Consider the following 16,460-nt stretch of genomic DNA (forward strand, 5'->3'; position numbering starts at 1 on the left):
CTGGGTCATTCGCCTCCAGGGCTTTCTTCTTCTCCATTTAGAGCACCGTCACTGAAAACATGGATAAAACATTAATAATATATACTTTTTTTTAAAAAAAAAAGTCTGACTGTGTCTTATAAGACATTGGGAGATTTGACCCTAGAAATTAGCATTGCTGTCTGTGTCCGACTGAGAACGTGAGCTAATCTCCTGCAGCAGAGCCGTTAAAATAATTGATGAATGTGTGCCGGATTCCCAGGAGTGGGGAAGAAGGGGGGGAGGTACTGATTTCAGTTCTGTAGCGTCAGGATTGCGTCAATTTGGGTTTCAACCACGTCTTCAGTCTCAGAGCTCAGTTAGTCAGAAGATCTGAACCACAGGACAAGGGCTCACGAATCAGTGTTCAGGAAAGGAGGACTGTACTAGACCCTCCCTCCCCTTTCCCCCCACCCATTCCTCTCTACCTCCTCCTCCTCCTTCTAAAACCTTCCCGATCTTTCAGGCTTGTGTTTTCATCACGTTGGAAAACAAGACTCCCTTGGTTGTGTGTGCGTATATGCGTTTTCTCCCTCCCTCCTCTTCAGTGAGCGGCTGAGCACAGGGGCAAAAAAAGGAAAGAGCGGTTTCAGCACCTTGGACAGAGCGCGCAGCAAGCAACATGGCTCCGATTGCAGCCAGCCGGGAAGAATTTGGTAAGCGTCTTCTTTTAAAAAACCCGATCTTGAAGGCTTGATTAATTTCATTTCATTCAGGTGCTTTGGAAAAGGCAATTATATGACTACTATTTCGGGCTCCTGGGGGAAAGCCAGCGCTGGAAAGCTAAGGCTGTGCCTGTGCTCTGATATGAGCGACGTCAGTCGCCTCTCCTTAAAAGCATCCTTTATATGATGCTTGGGTTTTACAGAAGTTTGACACCCTTTTTTTATTAGTTCTACAGTTTATAGATTTCCGCTGTGCTCTTTCTATAGCTCCCAAAAATTCACAAGTAAAATATATGCACCGTGAGGTGTGTCTTTTGGGGTGGGGGTGGGGAGTGTCTGTTTGTTGTGATCTAGCTTTAGAGAAGAATCAGTTATATGCATTTAATTCCGAATCCATATTCTACATGTTCTCAGGATAATTGCCATAACTGCTTCTTTCAAGAGAGGAACAGATAGATATTTACTCAAATAGATTAGTCATCCACCCACCCACTCATCTGTCCATAGGCTCTCTCTCTCTCTTCCTCTGCAACTGTCTGTCTCCTGTCATTAGTGATGTTGCTAAGGGAGTGTATGGAAAGTACCCCTCCCTTAAAAAATGCTTTGAACTAAGTATTGTGTGTGTGTGTGTGTGTGTGTGTGTGTGTGTGTACAGAAACTAAAGTTAAACCCTGGTTGTCTTCTCATATTCAAAGTAGGCAATTAAAAAACAACACTTTCTGCACCAATATATCTGCTTAAACTTTAAATAAGTAGGCTCATTATCTTTTAGACCTAGAGAGAACTGTATACATTCATATAAATAAAGTTGTTTCTCTCCCTTGTCCCTAGAGGGTGGTTCAGCTCCTGACCACTTTACCTTTTTACCTTACTTTTATTCATGTTGTCCTGATAGCTATCATTGCCATATGCCAGGGTAGCAGCACAGCTTCTCTACAGTCAAAGTACACCCGAGACTGTGAGAGTAAACTGTAAGTCATAGATGTCAGTTCCACTAGCCTCTAGATGAAGTTAATAGGAGTTTAAAATTATGTTGGCATAGTTGAATTCTTTGGGTCCCAACTCAAACTGGATCAGTTCATATTTGTGCCGTGTGTCTAGATTCTGCCCCTTCCAGTTAACACTTCTGTAATCTGTCCTACTCACTTTCAGAAATAGCACATTTTCAAACCAGTCTACCATTTCCATATAGCTGCTATAATACCCAAGCAATTGCTTTGCCATATGAAAACAGCAAGGAAGGCAGATTGTGGCAGCTATTGTACAGCACATTTAGTTTTGATTTCGTCTTGTATCACCCCCCCTGGGTGTTTCTAATTTCATTTGTGACAGCTTGCTCACCTGATAACTGACTTTATGAGGATAATTAATATAAAACTGTGGCATTCTTCCTCTCAGAGGCTGAAGTTGTAACTTGCACCATCATTCCTGCTGCTGGAGACAATACTTCGGCATGCAAGCTTCAAAAGAGTATTTGCAAATATGTCAATTGGCCATTAAAATCTGTTCAGCCGAGTTAATGATCCAGCCTGGCCTCTTTCCCAAAGCATCTTATGCAACTGTCATTACCTCACTGTTGATGGGTTGTGTCTTGTCTCCTACCCCATATTTTGTATGAAGAAAAAGTGACCCAGTCCACATAAATGTAAGGGGTGGAACTGACCCAGTGACCAGTGCTCTACCCCAAAGCATGGTTGTCTGCACACTAACCCATTTCCATGCCCTGCATGTAGTAAGCTCATTACAAATCTACTCTAATCAAAAGCAGTCAGCCAGAGTGAGAAGAGATCTCCCATGCTAACAGTCCTATAAAAGTGGCGAGGTAGGTAGTGAGAGCTGATGCTAACTCTTCAATAGCTTATTTATATGTGGGACCCTTCATTTCTCCATGGATTCGATTAAAAACAATTCAAGTCATTATTTGAATGCTGAGGTTGGGTGTGCAAGTCTAGTGTGTGTGTGTGTGTCCCTGTCGTTTAAATTGGAGATCAGGGATCTGCTTACACAAATTCGGGAGGCTCATTCTGCATCTCAAGCAGAGATTTACTTATCCTTTCAAGGGAACTGTTCGTTCACTCTCTCTTAAACAGAGAGGATGCTGATCATTTGTTAGAACACCAGCACTCTTGCTACCTTCCTGCATAAGCAATGCCATTGCATTAATATTTCATGAGTCCCCCATTTCGCTTGGAGAATGTGGACTTAGCCTTGATTGGTGCTACCAGCGTGTGGTACTTAGACTCACTTAGGAATGTTACTTATGGACAGAATTGGATTTCCAATTAGTGGCGTTCATTTGGCCCTGCACTGCTTACTCATGAAATGCTAATGCTCCTCTTTTATCCATGCGCCAGATGTCATTGCAGCTTTCATGCTATTTTCCCTATTGCCATTTGGAATGTGGGCTGATTCATACGAGTGATGGAAAGAAGTTCTCGGGAAATTGATTTACTTGCTGTGGCTGGAAAATGTGCTTCCTTGAAATGTTGTTTTAGATGCCCTCATCTCTGGGTAGCTTTGAACGTCATTTTGCCTCTGCAACTAGATAGATCCAATGCTTACAAAATATCAGGTGCACAAATGGATTTAAACATGCACTTGTATAATGGACAAGTAGCACAAGATGAAATGGCTGGCTGCATATGTTCAGTGTTGCATAGAAAACTGACACCAGGCTGATGGCAAGAATATCCTAAGACACTAAGTTTTGCATTTCCATGCCAAACACCAGTCCCTTCCTGCAATGAGGCCATGCAAATATGTAGCTTCTTGAACACAAAGGGAAATCCGTAATATAAAAGTGGATGTCATGCCTATGACTAACACATATTTCAAATTCTCTTTTATCTACTTAGACTAATGTGAAGGGTGTAGGAGGGAGCTAGAGATGTTTATATGTGTACTGAATTCATAAATTTTATATGGGGCAGCAGCAAAACTGAACAGAAGCATATCAGTTGTTATAATCACAATTGTTGAACTGTATTTGTTCCAGGTTTGCATGCAACAGCAAACATGCCCAGCCAGAGTTTTCGATACACGTTCATACCTGCAGGGGGCACAACATGAATAGGCTTTATTGTTATAAAGTATACCTAGCAGTTCATTCTCCCTGCTTCACCAGCTGGCTCACCTTTGCATAGTTAGTTTAACTACTGCTTTCAACCTCTGAAGTCCGCAGTTCATGCATTTGTTGCCATGTGCTTTGACTTGCAGATGAAATTCCAACTGTGGTTGGAATCTTCAGCGCCTTTGGGCTGGTCTTCACTGTCTCCCTCTTTGCTTGGATCTGCTGCCAACGCAAATCTTCCAAATCAAATAAGACCCCGCCTTACAAATTTGTTCATGTGCTGAAGGGCGTCGACATCTATCCTGAGAACCTCAACAGCAAAAAGAAGTTTGGGGCAGAGGACAAGGAAGAAGGCAAGAGCAAGCCAGTTATGCCAAAGACCTCTCTCCACCTTGACCTGGAGAAACGAGATCTGAACGGCAATTTCCCCAAAACAACCCCCAAAATACCAAACTCCTCAGATCTCGAGAACTTCACTCCAAAGCTCTTTCCTGAGAGGGAAAAAGATTCTGTCTCCCCTGATAGCCTGAAGTCTGTTACTTCCATATCTTCTGAAGAGAAGCAAGATAAATTAGGGACTCTCTTCTTCTCCATTGAGTATAACTTTGAGAAGAAGGCTTTCATGGTGAACATCAAGGAAGCACGTGGCTTGCCTGCCATGGATGAACAGTCAATGACTTCTGATCCATACATCAAAATGACGATACTCCCGGAGAAGAAACACAAGGTGAAAACTCGAGTACTGAGAAAAACATTAGACCCAGCTTTTGATGAAACCTTCACCTTCTATGGAATCCCTTATACTCAAGTCCAAGATCTGAGCCTTCACTTTATGATCCTAAGTTTTGACCGATTTTCCCGAGATGACATCATTGGAGAAGTTCTCTTTCCTCTGTCCGGGATTGAGTTGTCTGAAGGAAGGATGCTGATGAACAAGGAGATCATCAAAAAGAATGTTAGGGTAATTGATCTTGAGTCATATTTTGTATTATCAGCTTATTTCGCCTGCCCTATCTCAGCACATAACAGTTTTTCTAAAGGCAGAATCTAAGTATAGCACGCTGACAACAGCCTACATGCATCTTGAATATATAAAATAAACTAGAGAGTCTCAACAATGTGAAAGGATGTCTGCCTATATCCCCATTTAATTTATCTCAACAAGGGTTCTTAAAATATCTAGCTATGATGGCCCAGTTTGTCTATTGATAAACCCTCAGAGGGAAGGGACTTCATCAGTCAAGTGCAGAACAGCTATTATGCAGAGCTCCTAACAGTGCCAGTTCTACAGATTGAAGCAGTAGAGTGGGCATATATGGGATAAGGCGGAAAAAAACATGTCTGTTAGTCATGTATTTCATTATTTATTATATTTATTTGTCACTTTTTTACACTAAAGTATCTAAAAGTGACTTACCTTTATACCATGGCTGAGAAATGTTGTCGCGTTCCAACCCCCATCAGCCCCTGCAGCCATAATGGCCTGTGGTTAGGGATGGTGAGAGTTTAGTCCAGCAATATCTGGAGAGCCACAGGTTCCCCATATCTGTGATATACCATCACACTGGAGGCATCATCTGTGGGCTACGATGTAATCTAGTGTATTGCTACATTCAACAGTTTTAAAAATGAAATAAATAAAAAATCACGGGGGGGGCTGATTAGGAACAGACAGATAGAAGCTGGGAGATTTTAACCCATTGGATTGTTCCATTTCCCCCCACTCAAAATGATCCCTCCTGCTTTTACTTGTCCCTCTGTAGGGTTCCAAACAGATGTAAATTAAACTCTTAAGCCCTTCTCCTTCCATCTTAGGTCCTCAGTCCATGACCTACATTTGTAAATCCGCTAGGTTAAAATAATGTTATGGGCTCATTGAGTTTCCATGTGGTGAGAGGTTTCAGGGGGATAGACAACACTGTGTCAACCTTTCAGCTTTGTGAGCAAGAGTACCTGTGACTTGGAAACCCATTGTGATGAACTAGAAGATTCCCACTGTTTTCTGTGGGTTTTAAGCAGCAACTCAGTGTGTGATCCTGCAGCACATAATTGTTACCAGTGGGATTTCTGCATCCGAAATATACCGGTAGTGGATTTAATTATCTGAGTGCAGATCCATATGCAGTACAGCATTTTGTTGGCAGGTCCTACCTGTGCATAACTGAAAGTGGTATTATAGGAACACTAACTGCTATTTCCAACAGTCACAAGAAGTTCTGCTGAAGTTCTTGGATGAGGTGGGAATGAAGTGCTCTATATTATAGAGTAGATGTGGTCACCATGTGGCCCTCTGGATGTTAGAGACTCCAGCTTCCACCACCTGTTATTATTGGCCATGCTAGCAGGAACTGATTAGAGTCCAGCAATGTCAGAATACCCAGTCCTAGCCAAGATTAGCCAGTCATAGTCAAGTGGTCTGGGCCACTTCATGCTTCAGCTGGAAAATCCATTGTAATCTCCCTTTCCCTCCCTCCCTCCCGGAACATTCTTAAAGATTGTGGCATTTGAAAATGGCAATCTCACCTGCATTCTGCAATGGAACTTATCCCCTTGAGATTCTTCCTTCTCCTACCAGTGTAGACTTAGCTTGGATTACTTTGAATCCAGGAGACAGTGCAAATCTTAGCAGGATATCTTACCTTAAGTGTCTCACAACAAAAGTGGAACTCAGGTCTGGTTCAGGCAATGTTACTTTTAACACTTACTCAACACTTGTCTCTCAGGAAAATAAATAAACAAATAAATCCCCTCAGTGGAAAAGGAGTGGTTTGAGCTCCTATTGGGTGATATAAAAGTGCTATTGACAATGATTAACTCATTGTGGCCCATTAACACATGCTGGCTACAGTGGCAACATGGATATGCAAATCTGACCCAAAACAACATATAACCTAAAGTTTGTTGGATCAATAGGTTCATGAGTTGCAGCCAAATGCAAACTCTATATCTAGGCAGAAGTTGTTCTGTTTGAATCTGAAGTCCTTGAACAAAGACCAATATAGTTACATTGACTTCATCAGTGCAGGAAAATCAGTTTAATCTAAGGTCTTAACCAAGTGGTGGGCTGTAACAGTGCAATCAACATTGCAATAAAGTCAATGGCAAAATAAAAATAAAAATTCTCCATTGATTTCTATGGCTATGAGTATTAGCCTGCATCTCCATGGCTATGATCCATATGCAGTTAACCCTGTTCTCCCTCTTTGTGTCACTTCCTCCCCCCCCCTCCCACTCCACCTAGTAGGTTATTATGGGAGTGACAGATCACTCTTGCCAGGGGGTTGAGCTGATAGCTTACAAGTGGATTTCTTTCCCCAGGGGTATGTACCAACCACAAGATTCAGTTTGGTCCCTAATCCTGCACTTCAGAAAATAGGCCACTTGAAGTATTTTGTAGGCTGCCCAATTCAGCACAGCATCAAAGTTTGAGTCTGCTTTAGGAAAATTGGGTTTAATCACCATCGCCTCCTGGAAATTACTATTGGGAATATTGGGAAGACAAGCTATATGTATTTTCCCTGTTGACAGAAGCGAATGAAATTTTCAGGCATAATAGCCTCTCCAGAGTGGATAAAACCTTCCAAATAACAGGCAGATAGGTCTAGGCTTTTATTTCATTTTCTGCTGCTGTGCAACTTTAAAGTTTGTTTCTGTTTTGTTTTTTAAGAAAAGGTATAAAGTTTTCCATTTTCCATTTGGCAGAAAATGATGGATTTTGCAGGCATAGGATATGCAAAAGCATATCTGCAGAGATTTATGTTCCAGCCTTTACAATTTTTTTTTTTGGGGGGGGATAACAATATCACTTAATCTCCTGTGACACTTTCTGGGCAATTGGTCTGAAAATAGCAGATATGAGAGATGTTCCATTGGTAAGAAATCTGCCAAATTTCAGACAAGTAGGTCAAAGGGAATTTGTGCTAGGCTTCTTTAAAATTAATTGGGATTCACTTTTGAGGTAAAATATTTATCTCTGATTATCTGTCAATGACAGTAAAGCTCTCCCTCCCTTCTCCCTTCACATTTGCCTTTGTGATTCCTCACTCTCACTCCCAACATGTCACTTTCCTTATATGGTAAACTTAGAGACATTAGTTTTGCTTTCAGCAGACATGTTTTCTGCAGTTCTTTTTTTGTGTGTGATTCTGAGTCATAAAGACACCACGAGAAGCTTTGTATTGTCGTCTCTTGGTTCGGGATAGATATCAGACAAGTTCAGAGTTCCTCAAAAGCAACTCACTTTGGCTCAGGATTTATCCATATCCACTGCACATCTAAATTCCCTCCTTCTCCTTCCACTTCTCTACTGATTTTGCCTTTTTTCCTGGTTCCACCCACCATTGCTTCTTTCCACCTTCTGGTCACACCTACCCTATATGTAATTAGTCCATTGGGCATCTCCAGCTCTCTGGACAAAAGTTGCCATCTACTGAATTAACTCATAGTACTTGCACAACCAAAATCTGAGTCATCGAACAATTTAGTTGAAGTTACCAGTAGTTCATTATGTCTCAGCTGGCCTATCAGGGTAAGCATGTTTTAGGATAAAGGCATTGGTGTTTTGAATATTAGTTGTTCCGGCACCAATCCTGAGCATTTTACTTTGATGTAAGGCACATAAAAATCAAGGGGGCTTGCTTCCAAGTCAGTGTCTTTACTGTGTGTTTGTAAATTGATTTGGAAGTCACTTCAACATAAGTGGAAGCCCATTTATTTATTTTTTTAAATTCCAAACCTAATAGATGTCTCAAAGCCTGGGCAACCCATAGCCCTTCCCGAGAACCTGCCTGTGTATTGACTTTTTAGTAATTGCTTTCAAAAGATCAAGCGTCAAATCAAATTGCTTCTGTGTGTACCAAGCAATATTCCCATCTGCAGCTTTTATGGTTTTTAATGCAAGAAGCCCCAGTGTGTGACCTGGAGTGTTGAAGCTTCCATGTTTTCTATTTTCATACTTAAATATTTTCCTCTAGCAAGGGGACTATATTGGTTTTGTAGCGGGAGGAGGGGCGAGATCTGATTTGCACCTTACGTTTTCATAAGTCCATCAAAACACTAATTTGCCAGATGCTATTTGTGACCACATTTCAATAGACTGGCTGGCCAAGGATTCAATATGCTTTAAAACCACAAATATATATAGTCATAGTTCTGAGTTGCCCATCTAGTAGCAGATCTGCACATTTTTTGGGTGGGGTGGGGTGAGGGTAGGGTAATCCCAGACGGATAGCTATCTTCAAATATTTGAAGGGCTGTCACAATGAAGATGGAGAAAGCTTGTTTTCTGCTGCTGCAGAGGGTAAAACTCACACCAATGGATTCAAATTACAAGAAACGTGATTCCAGCTAAGCATTGGGAAGAACTTTCTTGTGGTAAGAGCTGTTTGACAGTGGAACAGACTACACCAGAAAGTGGTAGACTCTCCTTTATTGGAGGTTTTTAAGAACAGGCCAGATAGATATCTGTCAGGGATTCTTTAGCTGTGATTCCTGAATTTCAGGGGGTTGGTCTACCTGACCCTTAGGGTCCCTCCCAACTCAGCAATTCTATGATTCTTTGATGTCTGCTACATATGAGCTATCTTTCTAATCCTCCAGAAGTCCTCCGGACGTGGCGAGCTGCTGATTTCTCTCTGTTACCAGTCTACAACAAATACTCTCACGGTGGTTGTTTTAAAAGCCAGACACCTACCCAAAGCTGATGTTTCCGGATTATCAGGTAATTTCAAAATGCTGCATTATTACATGCATATATTTGGATTTATAATTAACACTGTCATAGACTTAAGAGCTTGGACCAAGAAATAGCAAAGGAGTAGGAGCTGTGCCCTCCCTCCTTTGCTCTGTTCAGTGTGGGCCCTGGCTAGTCACCTGTTCAAGGAGCTGAGTAGGAATATTTTGGGTGGCAGTTCTTTAAGTAACCTTTGGGGACCTCGTTTTAGGTTTGCTCCACACCAGGCTTCCTCAACCTCGGCCTTCCAGATGTTTTGAGACTACAATTCCCATCACCCCTGACCACTGGTTCTGCTAGCTAGGGATCATGGGAGTTGTAGACCAAAAACATCTGGAGGGCCGAGGTTGAGGAAGCCTGCTCCACACTGTTGGGTAACTTGATTGACAATTTGGGGAGCAGCTGGGATTTGTTTCTCATTGAGCATGGAGTCCAGGCAGGTGAGGAAGTTGGGAAGAATAATTGTAGACATATGATGGGATTATTGGGTCAATGGCACCCTTTAGGGATCTGCCAGTGCTTTATGCCTGGGGGGATTTAATGGGGTAGCCTTTAGATCTGTCTTTCACATTTTGGGTGAACTCTGGGCAGTAGAGCCTGGGTGTGCTTCTACCCATGACTCATCTAGCAATGATGGAGTCCTTTCCCACCCCTCCTTTATGAGCAGCCACAGACTGCAGCTGTGTCATCTATCCAGTGGTCTACAGCAGTGTTTCTCAACCTGTGGGTCCCCAGATGTTGTTGGACTATAACTCCCATCATCCCTGAGCTCTGGCCTTGATAGCTAGGGGTGATGGGAGTTGTAGTCCAACAACAACTGGGGACCCACAGGTTGAGAAAGGCTGGTCTAGAGGGAGGTTTCCCTACCAGTTAGATGAAATTCTCACCTGCTCATATTTTCTGAATTTTTGGTTACTTGGATGTTCCTCGAATTAGTTATATTTTAATAAATATAAGCTATCTCCCAAATTTTTTGTCGTAAGTCTGCTTTACAGGTGTGGGGGCAAAGGACACTGGAGTGGAGCAGGGTGGTTCTGCCCCTCCCTCAAATAACCGAGAATCATAGAATTGATTCTATGATTTGGAAGGTACCCTGAGGGTCACCTGAGTCCAACCTCCTGCAATGAAAGTGAAAGAGAGTGAAAGATCATGAAGAAAATGTGACATGCCGAATATTCCATACAAGATGGGGCAACTAGAGGAGAGACCAGGCATCTGGAGGGAGGGCATCTGGTCTCTGGAACAGAGACCAGCACATTGTTGTGTCTACTGGGGGACAGAAGAGCAAGGGAAATGTGGCTTAATGGTGATTGCAAGTGGGGTGCATTAGTGAGAGCACCAGATTATGCTATTGTACCTCCAGTTGTGCCAAGCTTCTCACCACCTTCTCCCTTACTGGTAAATGCAGCAACCGGTGGTCAGGTAGCATGCAAGCATGAGCTGGATTATTATTATTATTATTATTATTATTATTATTATTATTATTATTATTATTCATTGGAGCTTTTTCTCAGTGGACAAAGCTAATCTTACCAATCAGTTCTAGCTGGATTCTCCTGCACAGGAATAACTGGTAGAGATGAAAGCATGGTGAGAACCTTAGTGCAAGGGAAGATAAGTCTGGACTATTGGACTTGGTTCTTCAGCAGTGTGATATTGGTTGGATTTTGCTTGTCTTTTGCAGACCCCTATGTGAAAGTGAACCTATATCACGCCAAGAAAAGGATCTCCAAAAAGAAAACCCACGTCAAGAAGTGCACCCCCAATGCAGTGTTCAATGAACTTTTTGTCTTTGATATTCCTTGCGAGGGTCTCGAAGAGATCAGCATCGAATTCTTGGTTTTGGATTCAGATAGGGGATCCCGGAACGAAATCATTGGCCGGTTAACCTTGGGGGCTTCGGCAGAAGGAACCGCAGGAGAACACTGGAAGGAAATCTGTGAATATCCTAGGAGACAAATTGCCAAATGGCACATGTTGTGTGATGGCTAACAGCGGAAACAAGAGGTTGGAACTTTTAAGCAAAAATTCCATAGGCAAGGATCAGTTTTCTTTCTTTGCAATGTATAATCACAGGCTTGTGACATTTTTAAAAGGACATTTTTTGTTATTGTTATTAGGACTGAAATGAATTATCAAAACAGAAGGTAACTAACTTTTCTCAATCAGTTCAGGCTCTCTCTTTTTTCTTTTGCAAGCTATACAGAAAGTGACGTAATATCATCAGAGGTTCATATTCTACTGGAGTTTACACAGCTATAAAGACACAAAATGCTGTAAACACAATTAAGAAGTCTTGTTTTTTATTATTAAAGTACCAGGAATCCTAGATTACTGCTGTCACCCAGATGAAGATAATCTCATTAATATGTGTTGCTAAGTCTAGAAGCACCTGCATTTTGTAAAAGTTTAAAATAAAAATCTGGAGAAATGGAGTGTATGGGGAGGACAATCCCTTCAGCATCATAATGTGTCACAAACATTATTTTATGGAAACTCAACCACTTTTCATAAGGTTGAGTATTTATACTTTGAGCAATCCAAAAACTCAAGAGATTTTTGTCAAGCCACACTGCATAGCTATGGTCCACTTTGTTAATTAACCTGTGAGATATAGTTTAGATTTCAAAGAGAGAAAGAGAGAGGTTGGTTCCATTAGCTTACATTCAAATACTCTGTAAGTATCCCCCCAAAAACTCACTTTGTTTAATAAAGGGCTTAGACACTGATGTAGGAGAGTGTAAATTTTACAGTATGGTTAGGATTTGTGCTTCAAGTATAGCCTGTGGTGGGATTACTTTAAATTTTTGGCCAAAAAAGAAAACGAAACAAAATATTGAAAATTTATAACCAATTGAAAATACTGTAGTGTTATATCTTTCACCCGGTGTATTTTGAAACAATTACTGTTTGAACTGAAACTTATCCCTTATATGTTTCTGTTTGATTATTCTAAAAACAAAATTAAAAATCCTACAAAAAATTTAAAAAGAGAGGAGATACGTACAAAGCACTGATCCTGCAAAAATAATAATAATAATAATAATAATCCATTCTAAGTGGGTAAAGATTTAAAAGTGGGTTTTAGAAGAATCAGGCTCTGGAGCAAGCTTTATACCTCATGCTGACTAATGTGTAAATGAGCTGTTTGACCATAGAACTCACTTAATTAGCTGTCATTCATGCCACTGGGCAACTGGGTAGAACTCTGGAGGGTGGGTGGGTAATATTAGGATCATAACATGATGGTATGCATGTGATAATAGGATCAGGATTTTTTCCCCAGATTAGGATGAAGTGTAATTTAAGACCAGGCCAGCCCAACTTGTGACCTGCCAAGCCAAACCCAGGTATGTGAAGTGTCCTGTTAACTACTTGCTTGAGGACCCGCCAGGAAAAAAAATGCACCCTCAGGCCAATATTAAAAGCTGTTCTGCTGAGCCCCTAGTGGGCTCGTTTACATAGTTTGGGGGTTACATTCTACTTGGTCGATTGCAAATTGTGCTGGCTCCTCACAAAGGAAACAAAGGCGTGCGCACACAAACACCTATTGAAATCCTGTGAAATTTATTCATGTGTTTACACTAGAAACCATTTTTTTTTAATCTGTCAGATTAGCACAATTGTAGTAGTAGAGTTTCTTATCCTGTCCTCTTTGGGTAGATACTTGAGATACAGGAGTATCCTTTCTGTAGATATTATGGTTCTGCAGTGGGGTGGGGTGGGGTGGGTTTGGATGCTACTGAAGGAGATTCTCCAGAATCAGATTTGCCTTTGTGTGAGTTTTTTTTATAAAGTCCCATTGAGAAATGTATGTGAAGAACACAGTGATACATACTCATTGCTTTGGATGTTCCTAGGTTGATCCTGCAAGCAGGAGTCATCAAGGATCTAATATCCTTATTATGGGATCCTTCCTGCAAGCACAATGCAGATAATCCAGCCTGATATAGCATTTTCCAGGCATGTGTCTCTACGGAAATCATTCTCAATGGGCTGCAGTGGAGGCAAAGGTTATGTGGAAAGTCAAGGATGAGAGTCTTGCTTTGTTGAAAGGGTCACAGGTTCATTCCCTTGCTGTAATTGTGCCCCAATGCTTTGTTTGGAGAACAGGATTGTGACAATTGTTAAAGTGTTGGAAAGGAGAACATGTTGCAAAGCTACTTTCTCATAGCTCTGTAGTGTACTGAAGCAGCATGTTTCTAAACTAGATCTAGTGATCTGTTTCAGATGTGTGTGTTTTTATCCACTGTTCATAAATACTGAGGTCTTTGGGAGTTTCAAGCCAATCCTAGTCCTAACCCTATGTCTGAGTTATACCCAGGAGTAGAACATTTGGAATTAATGGACCAAAGATAATCATGCCTATCACTGGATAGGCCTAATGATGGATTGTTTACCTAACTAACTATGACTAGCACTCAGTACAACCCTCAGTAATAACCAAAGGGTCCAATATTATGGGTTAGGAAAAGTCAAGGCAAAAAGACATGTCAAGATATCTGAAGCAACTGCTGGATAATAGACAGTAGGGCTTTCCAGACTGCAAGGGTGGTGACAGAAAATGCCTCTTTTGAGGTCACTGTCCTGTGATATTCTGTAAGGTGCCAATGATCTAAGTGATCTTATAGGTCTCTACAAGGACAGGCAGCCTTTCATGTGACTTGATGCAAATGTTTGATATAAGGGTAGCACTCTCATTGACCTTAGTGGGACTTAACTGACTGAAATCCAAGTACTTTAGTATTACTGAATTGTGGATCAGAACCATCATTCCTAAAAGCAAAGGAAAGGGGAGAAGGATGAGACCCATGGTGGATTAACAGTGGAATTGGGTTTCTTCTGGAGGTTTGTGTGGTTGCTTTTCTTCTTCTTCTTTTTTAACCAGAGCCATAATTTGGCCAGAACAGGATGAGACTGGAATGTGAAATATGCAACAAATATTACTGAAAGAATTCCATTTGGGGTCTTTCGGGTTTTTGTGTTGGTAATTTATCCAGGTTTTTGAATGATGTGTTTGATATAATGGTGTTTATATAAGGTCTAAGGCATTTTCACAACATGCTTTTTATGAAAATGCTCTATGTACAAAGAATAATAGTAATGCAACTTGTGTGTATAAAAATTTCAAATCTATTTTGTTTTGTTCAGGCTATTTGTAGGCCAAAATCAGTCCAGGCTTGAAATCCTCAGAATGTTTACTTCAAGGTAGTCCCAGTGAAATTATGAATCACTTCTAAAGCTCTATGAAGTCAACAGAGATACCCCAGAAGGCCTTGTTGAGCTTTAGAGGAAAGATGTTTGTTAATCCATGATCAGTCCAGTGATCTAAATCATCAAAATAGGCAAGTCATGTTCACTTGGACAGTAGATGTACTAAGAATTTAGGAGGGAAAGAGCATGTGATCAAATCTTAATCAAAAGCTAGGTATTCTACATTCATGTTGGACAGAATGTTGCCATCAAGGCCACATGTTGAAAGGTCTATGAGCTTGACATTTCATTGGGACTGATTTAAGATAATATTTGAATAATAATACTTGGCTAGCCTAGTGGTTTTCAGAAGGAATACTGGGCTCCTTGTAGGTTCATCTAAGTTTCCCAGTGATAAGTCTTGCACTGGAGGAGAAACCTTCCTTAAAGTTCTCTACCATCAATTGTCTTCTCTTACAATGGGTTATATCCAACACTAGTCATGCTCAGAGTAGACCCATTGGAATGGATATACATTACTAACAGGGGTCCATTAATTTCAGTGGGTCTGCTCTGGATACGGCTAATGTTGTCTTGAAAACACTGCACAGGGAAACATTCAAATTCATAGTGTAGCTATGGTTAGATCTAGAGGTCTGGGCAGCAACTCATGCAAACTGGGTATGAGACTTAGAGGGTTTCCCAGAAATAGTTGCAGCATGCAATAGGTCATGCAGAAAAAACTTATTGGAGCTAGAAAGTTTGAAAATATGTGTTCTAAGCCCTAGCTAATACAATAGACCTAGGCATCTTGTTTGATGATAGGCTTTAGCCACCAGCCCTAGCGGCCAAATAACTCTTAATATGCCTTGTTTTCTTTGTTTCTGAATAAAACCTAGGGTTGTGACAATCTGTCATTTTGCCACCCAGTGGTTAATATCTGCTTTAAGTGGCCTGAGGGGTAGTTTTCCTACTGGTGGGATAAGAGCTATCCCAGTAGGGAGATCAGTTCTTTTTACATTGGGCAAATTGTATATAGGGTCACTTTTTTTAGCTCTTAAGAAACGTTTGTCTTGCAAAGTCCAGTTGTTAACCCAGATGGGACTGAAATACATGTGACCATGCCTTTAAGAAATGGGGGAAAAAAATCTGTTTTATAAAGTATTTGGTTCTTAATGTGAATATCTTGAAATCTGTTAAGGATAATGTCCTGTATTAAACATGTAAAATAATGTTTGTCTAAGTAGCTAACAACAACAACAACTTCTACTACTAATACAATGAAGCAAAATATTACCCTGAATGGGAGGTTATTCATGTTTGGAGATCTGTTGTAACTCAATAACCAATTTGTTAATGATGTTGTACATTCAATAGAAGTTCTTTGGGAGGAAGCATGGATGTTGGAGGATTTGTATGTCTTTTTTGTGCCAGATCTGTATGTTGTGCCATGTATGTAAGACAAGAATAAACTGCTACTTTCATTCATCCCATCCCAATATAAATATTTTTTTGCAGATGCATGCCAATCTGCTTTTAATTTTATTTTAAAGAGTGAAACTCAGTGTGAGTTTTTAAGAGACCCTGTCTACTGTCATGCACCACAACAATGCTCAAAAACTTGTCTGAAGCACCCTACATGCATTAGTCACTATAAGAACTCTATAAGGTAAAAAGCATTCATTATATTTTAGCCCTCCGTATTGCAGATGGAGGAAACTGAGGCCAAGAGGGGATGGTTTGTCTATGCCCACTCAGTGTGTTGATATAAAGAGGTGAGATT

The 16,460-nt window shown here is 40.8% G+C and overlaps 1 protein-coding gene across 1 annotated transcript; it reads left to right on the forward strand.

Annotated features, from left to right (window-relative positions):
• The first annotated feature begins 291 nt into the window (after positions 1-291).
• Positions 292-16,165, forward strand: SYT4 (synaptotagmin 4). Its single transcript, XM_028748784.2, has 4 exons — positions 292-674; positions 3,900-4,714; positions 9,352-9,472; positions 11,169-16,165. Exons 1-4 carry the CDS (start codon positions 641-643, stop codon positions 11,474-11,476), a joined length of 1,278 nt encoding a protein of 425 aa, XP_028604617.1. The 5' UTR covers positions 292-640; the 3' UTR covers positions 11,477-16,165.
• The last annotated feature ends 295 nt before the right edge of the window (positions 16,166-16,460 follow it).

Source organism: Podarcis muralis, chromosome 11, assembly GCF_964188315.1.
Source record: "Podarcis muralis chromosome 11, rPodMur119.hap1.1, whole genome shotgun sequence".
In the NCBI taxonomy this organism is placed as follows: domain Eukaryota; kingdom Metazoa; phylum Chordata; class Lepidosauria; order Squamata; family Lacertidae; genus Podarcis; species Podarcis muralis.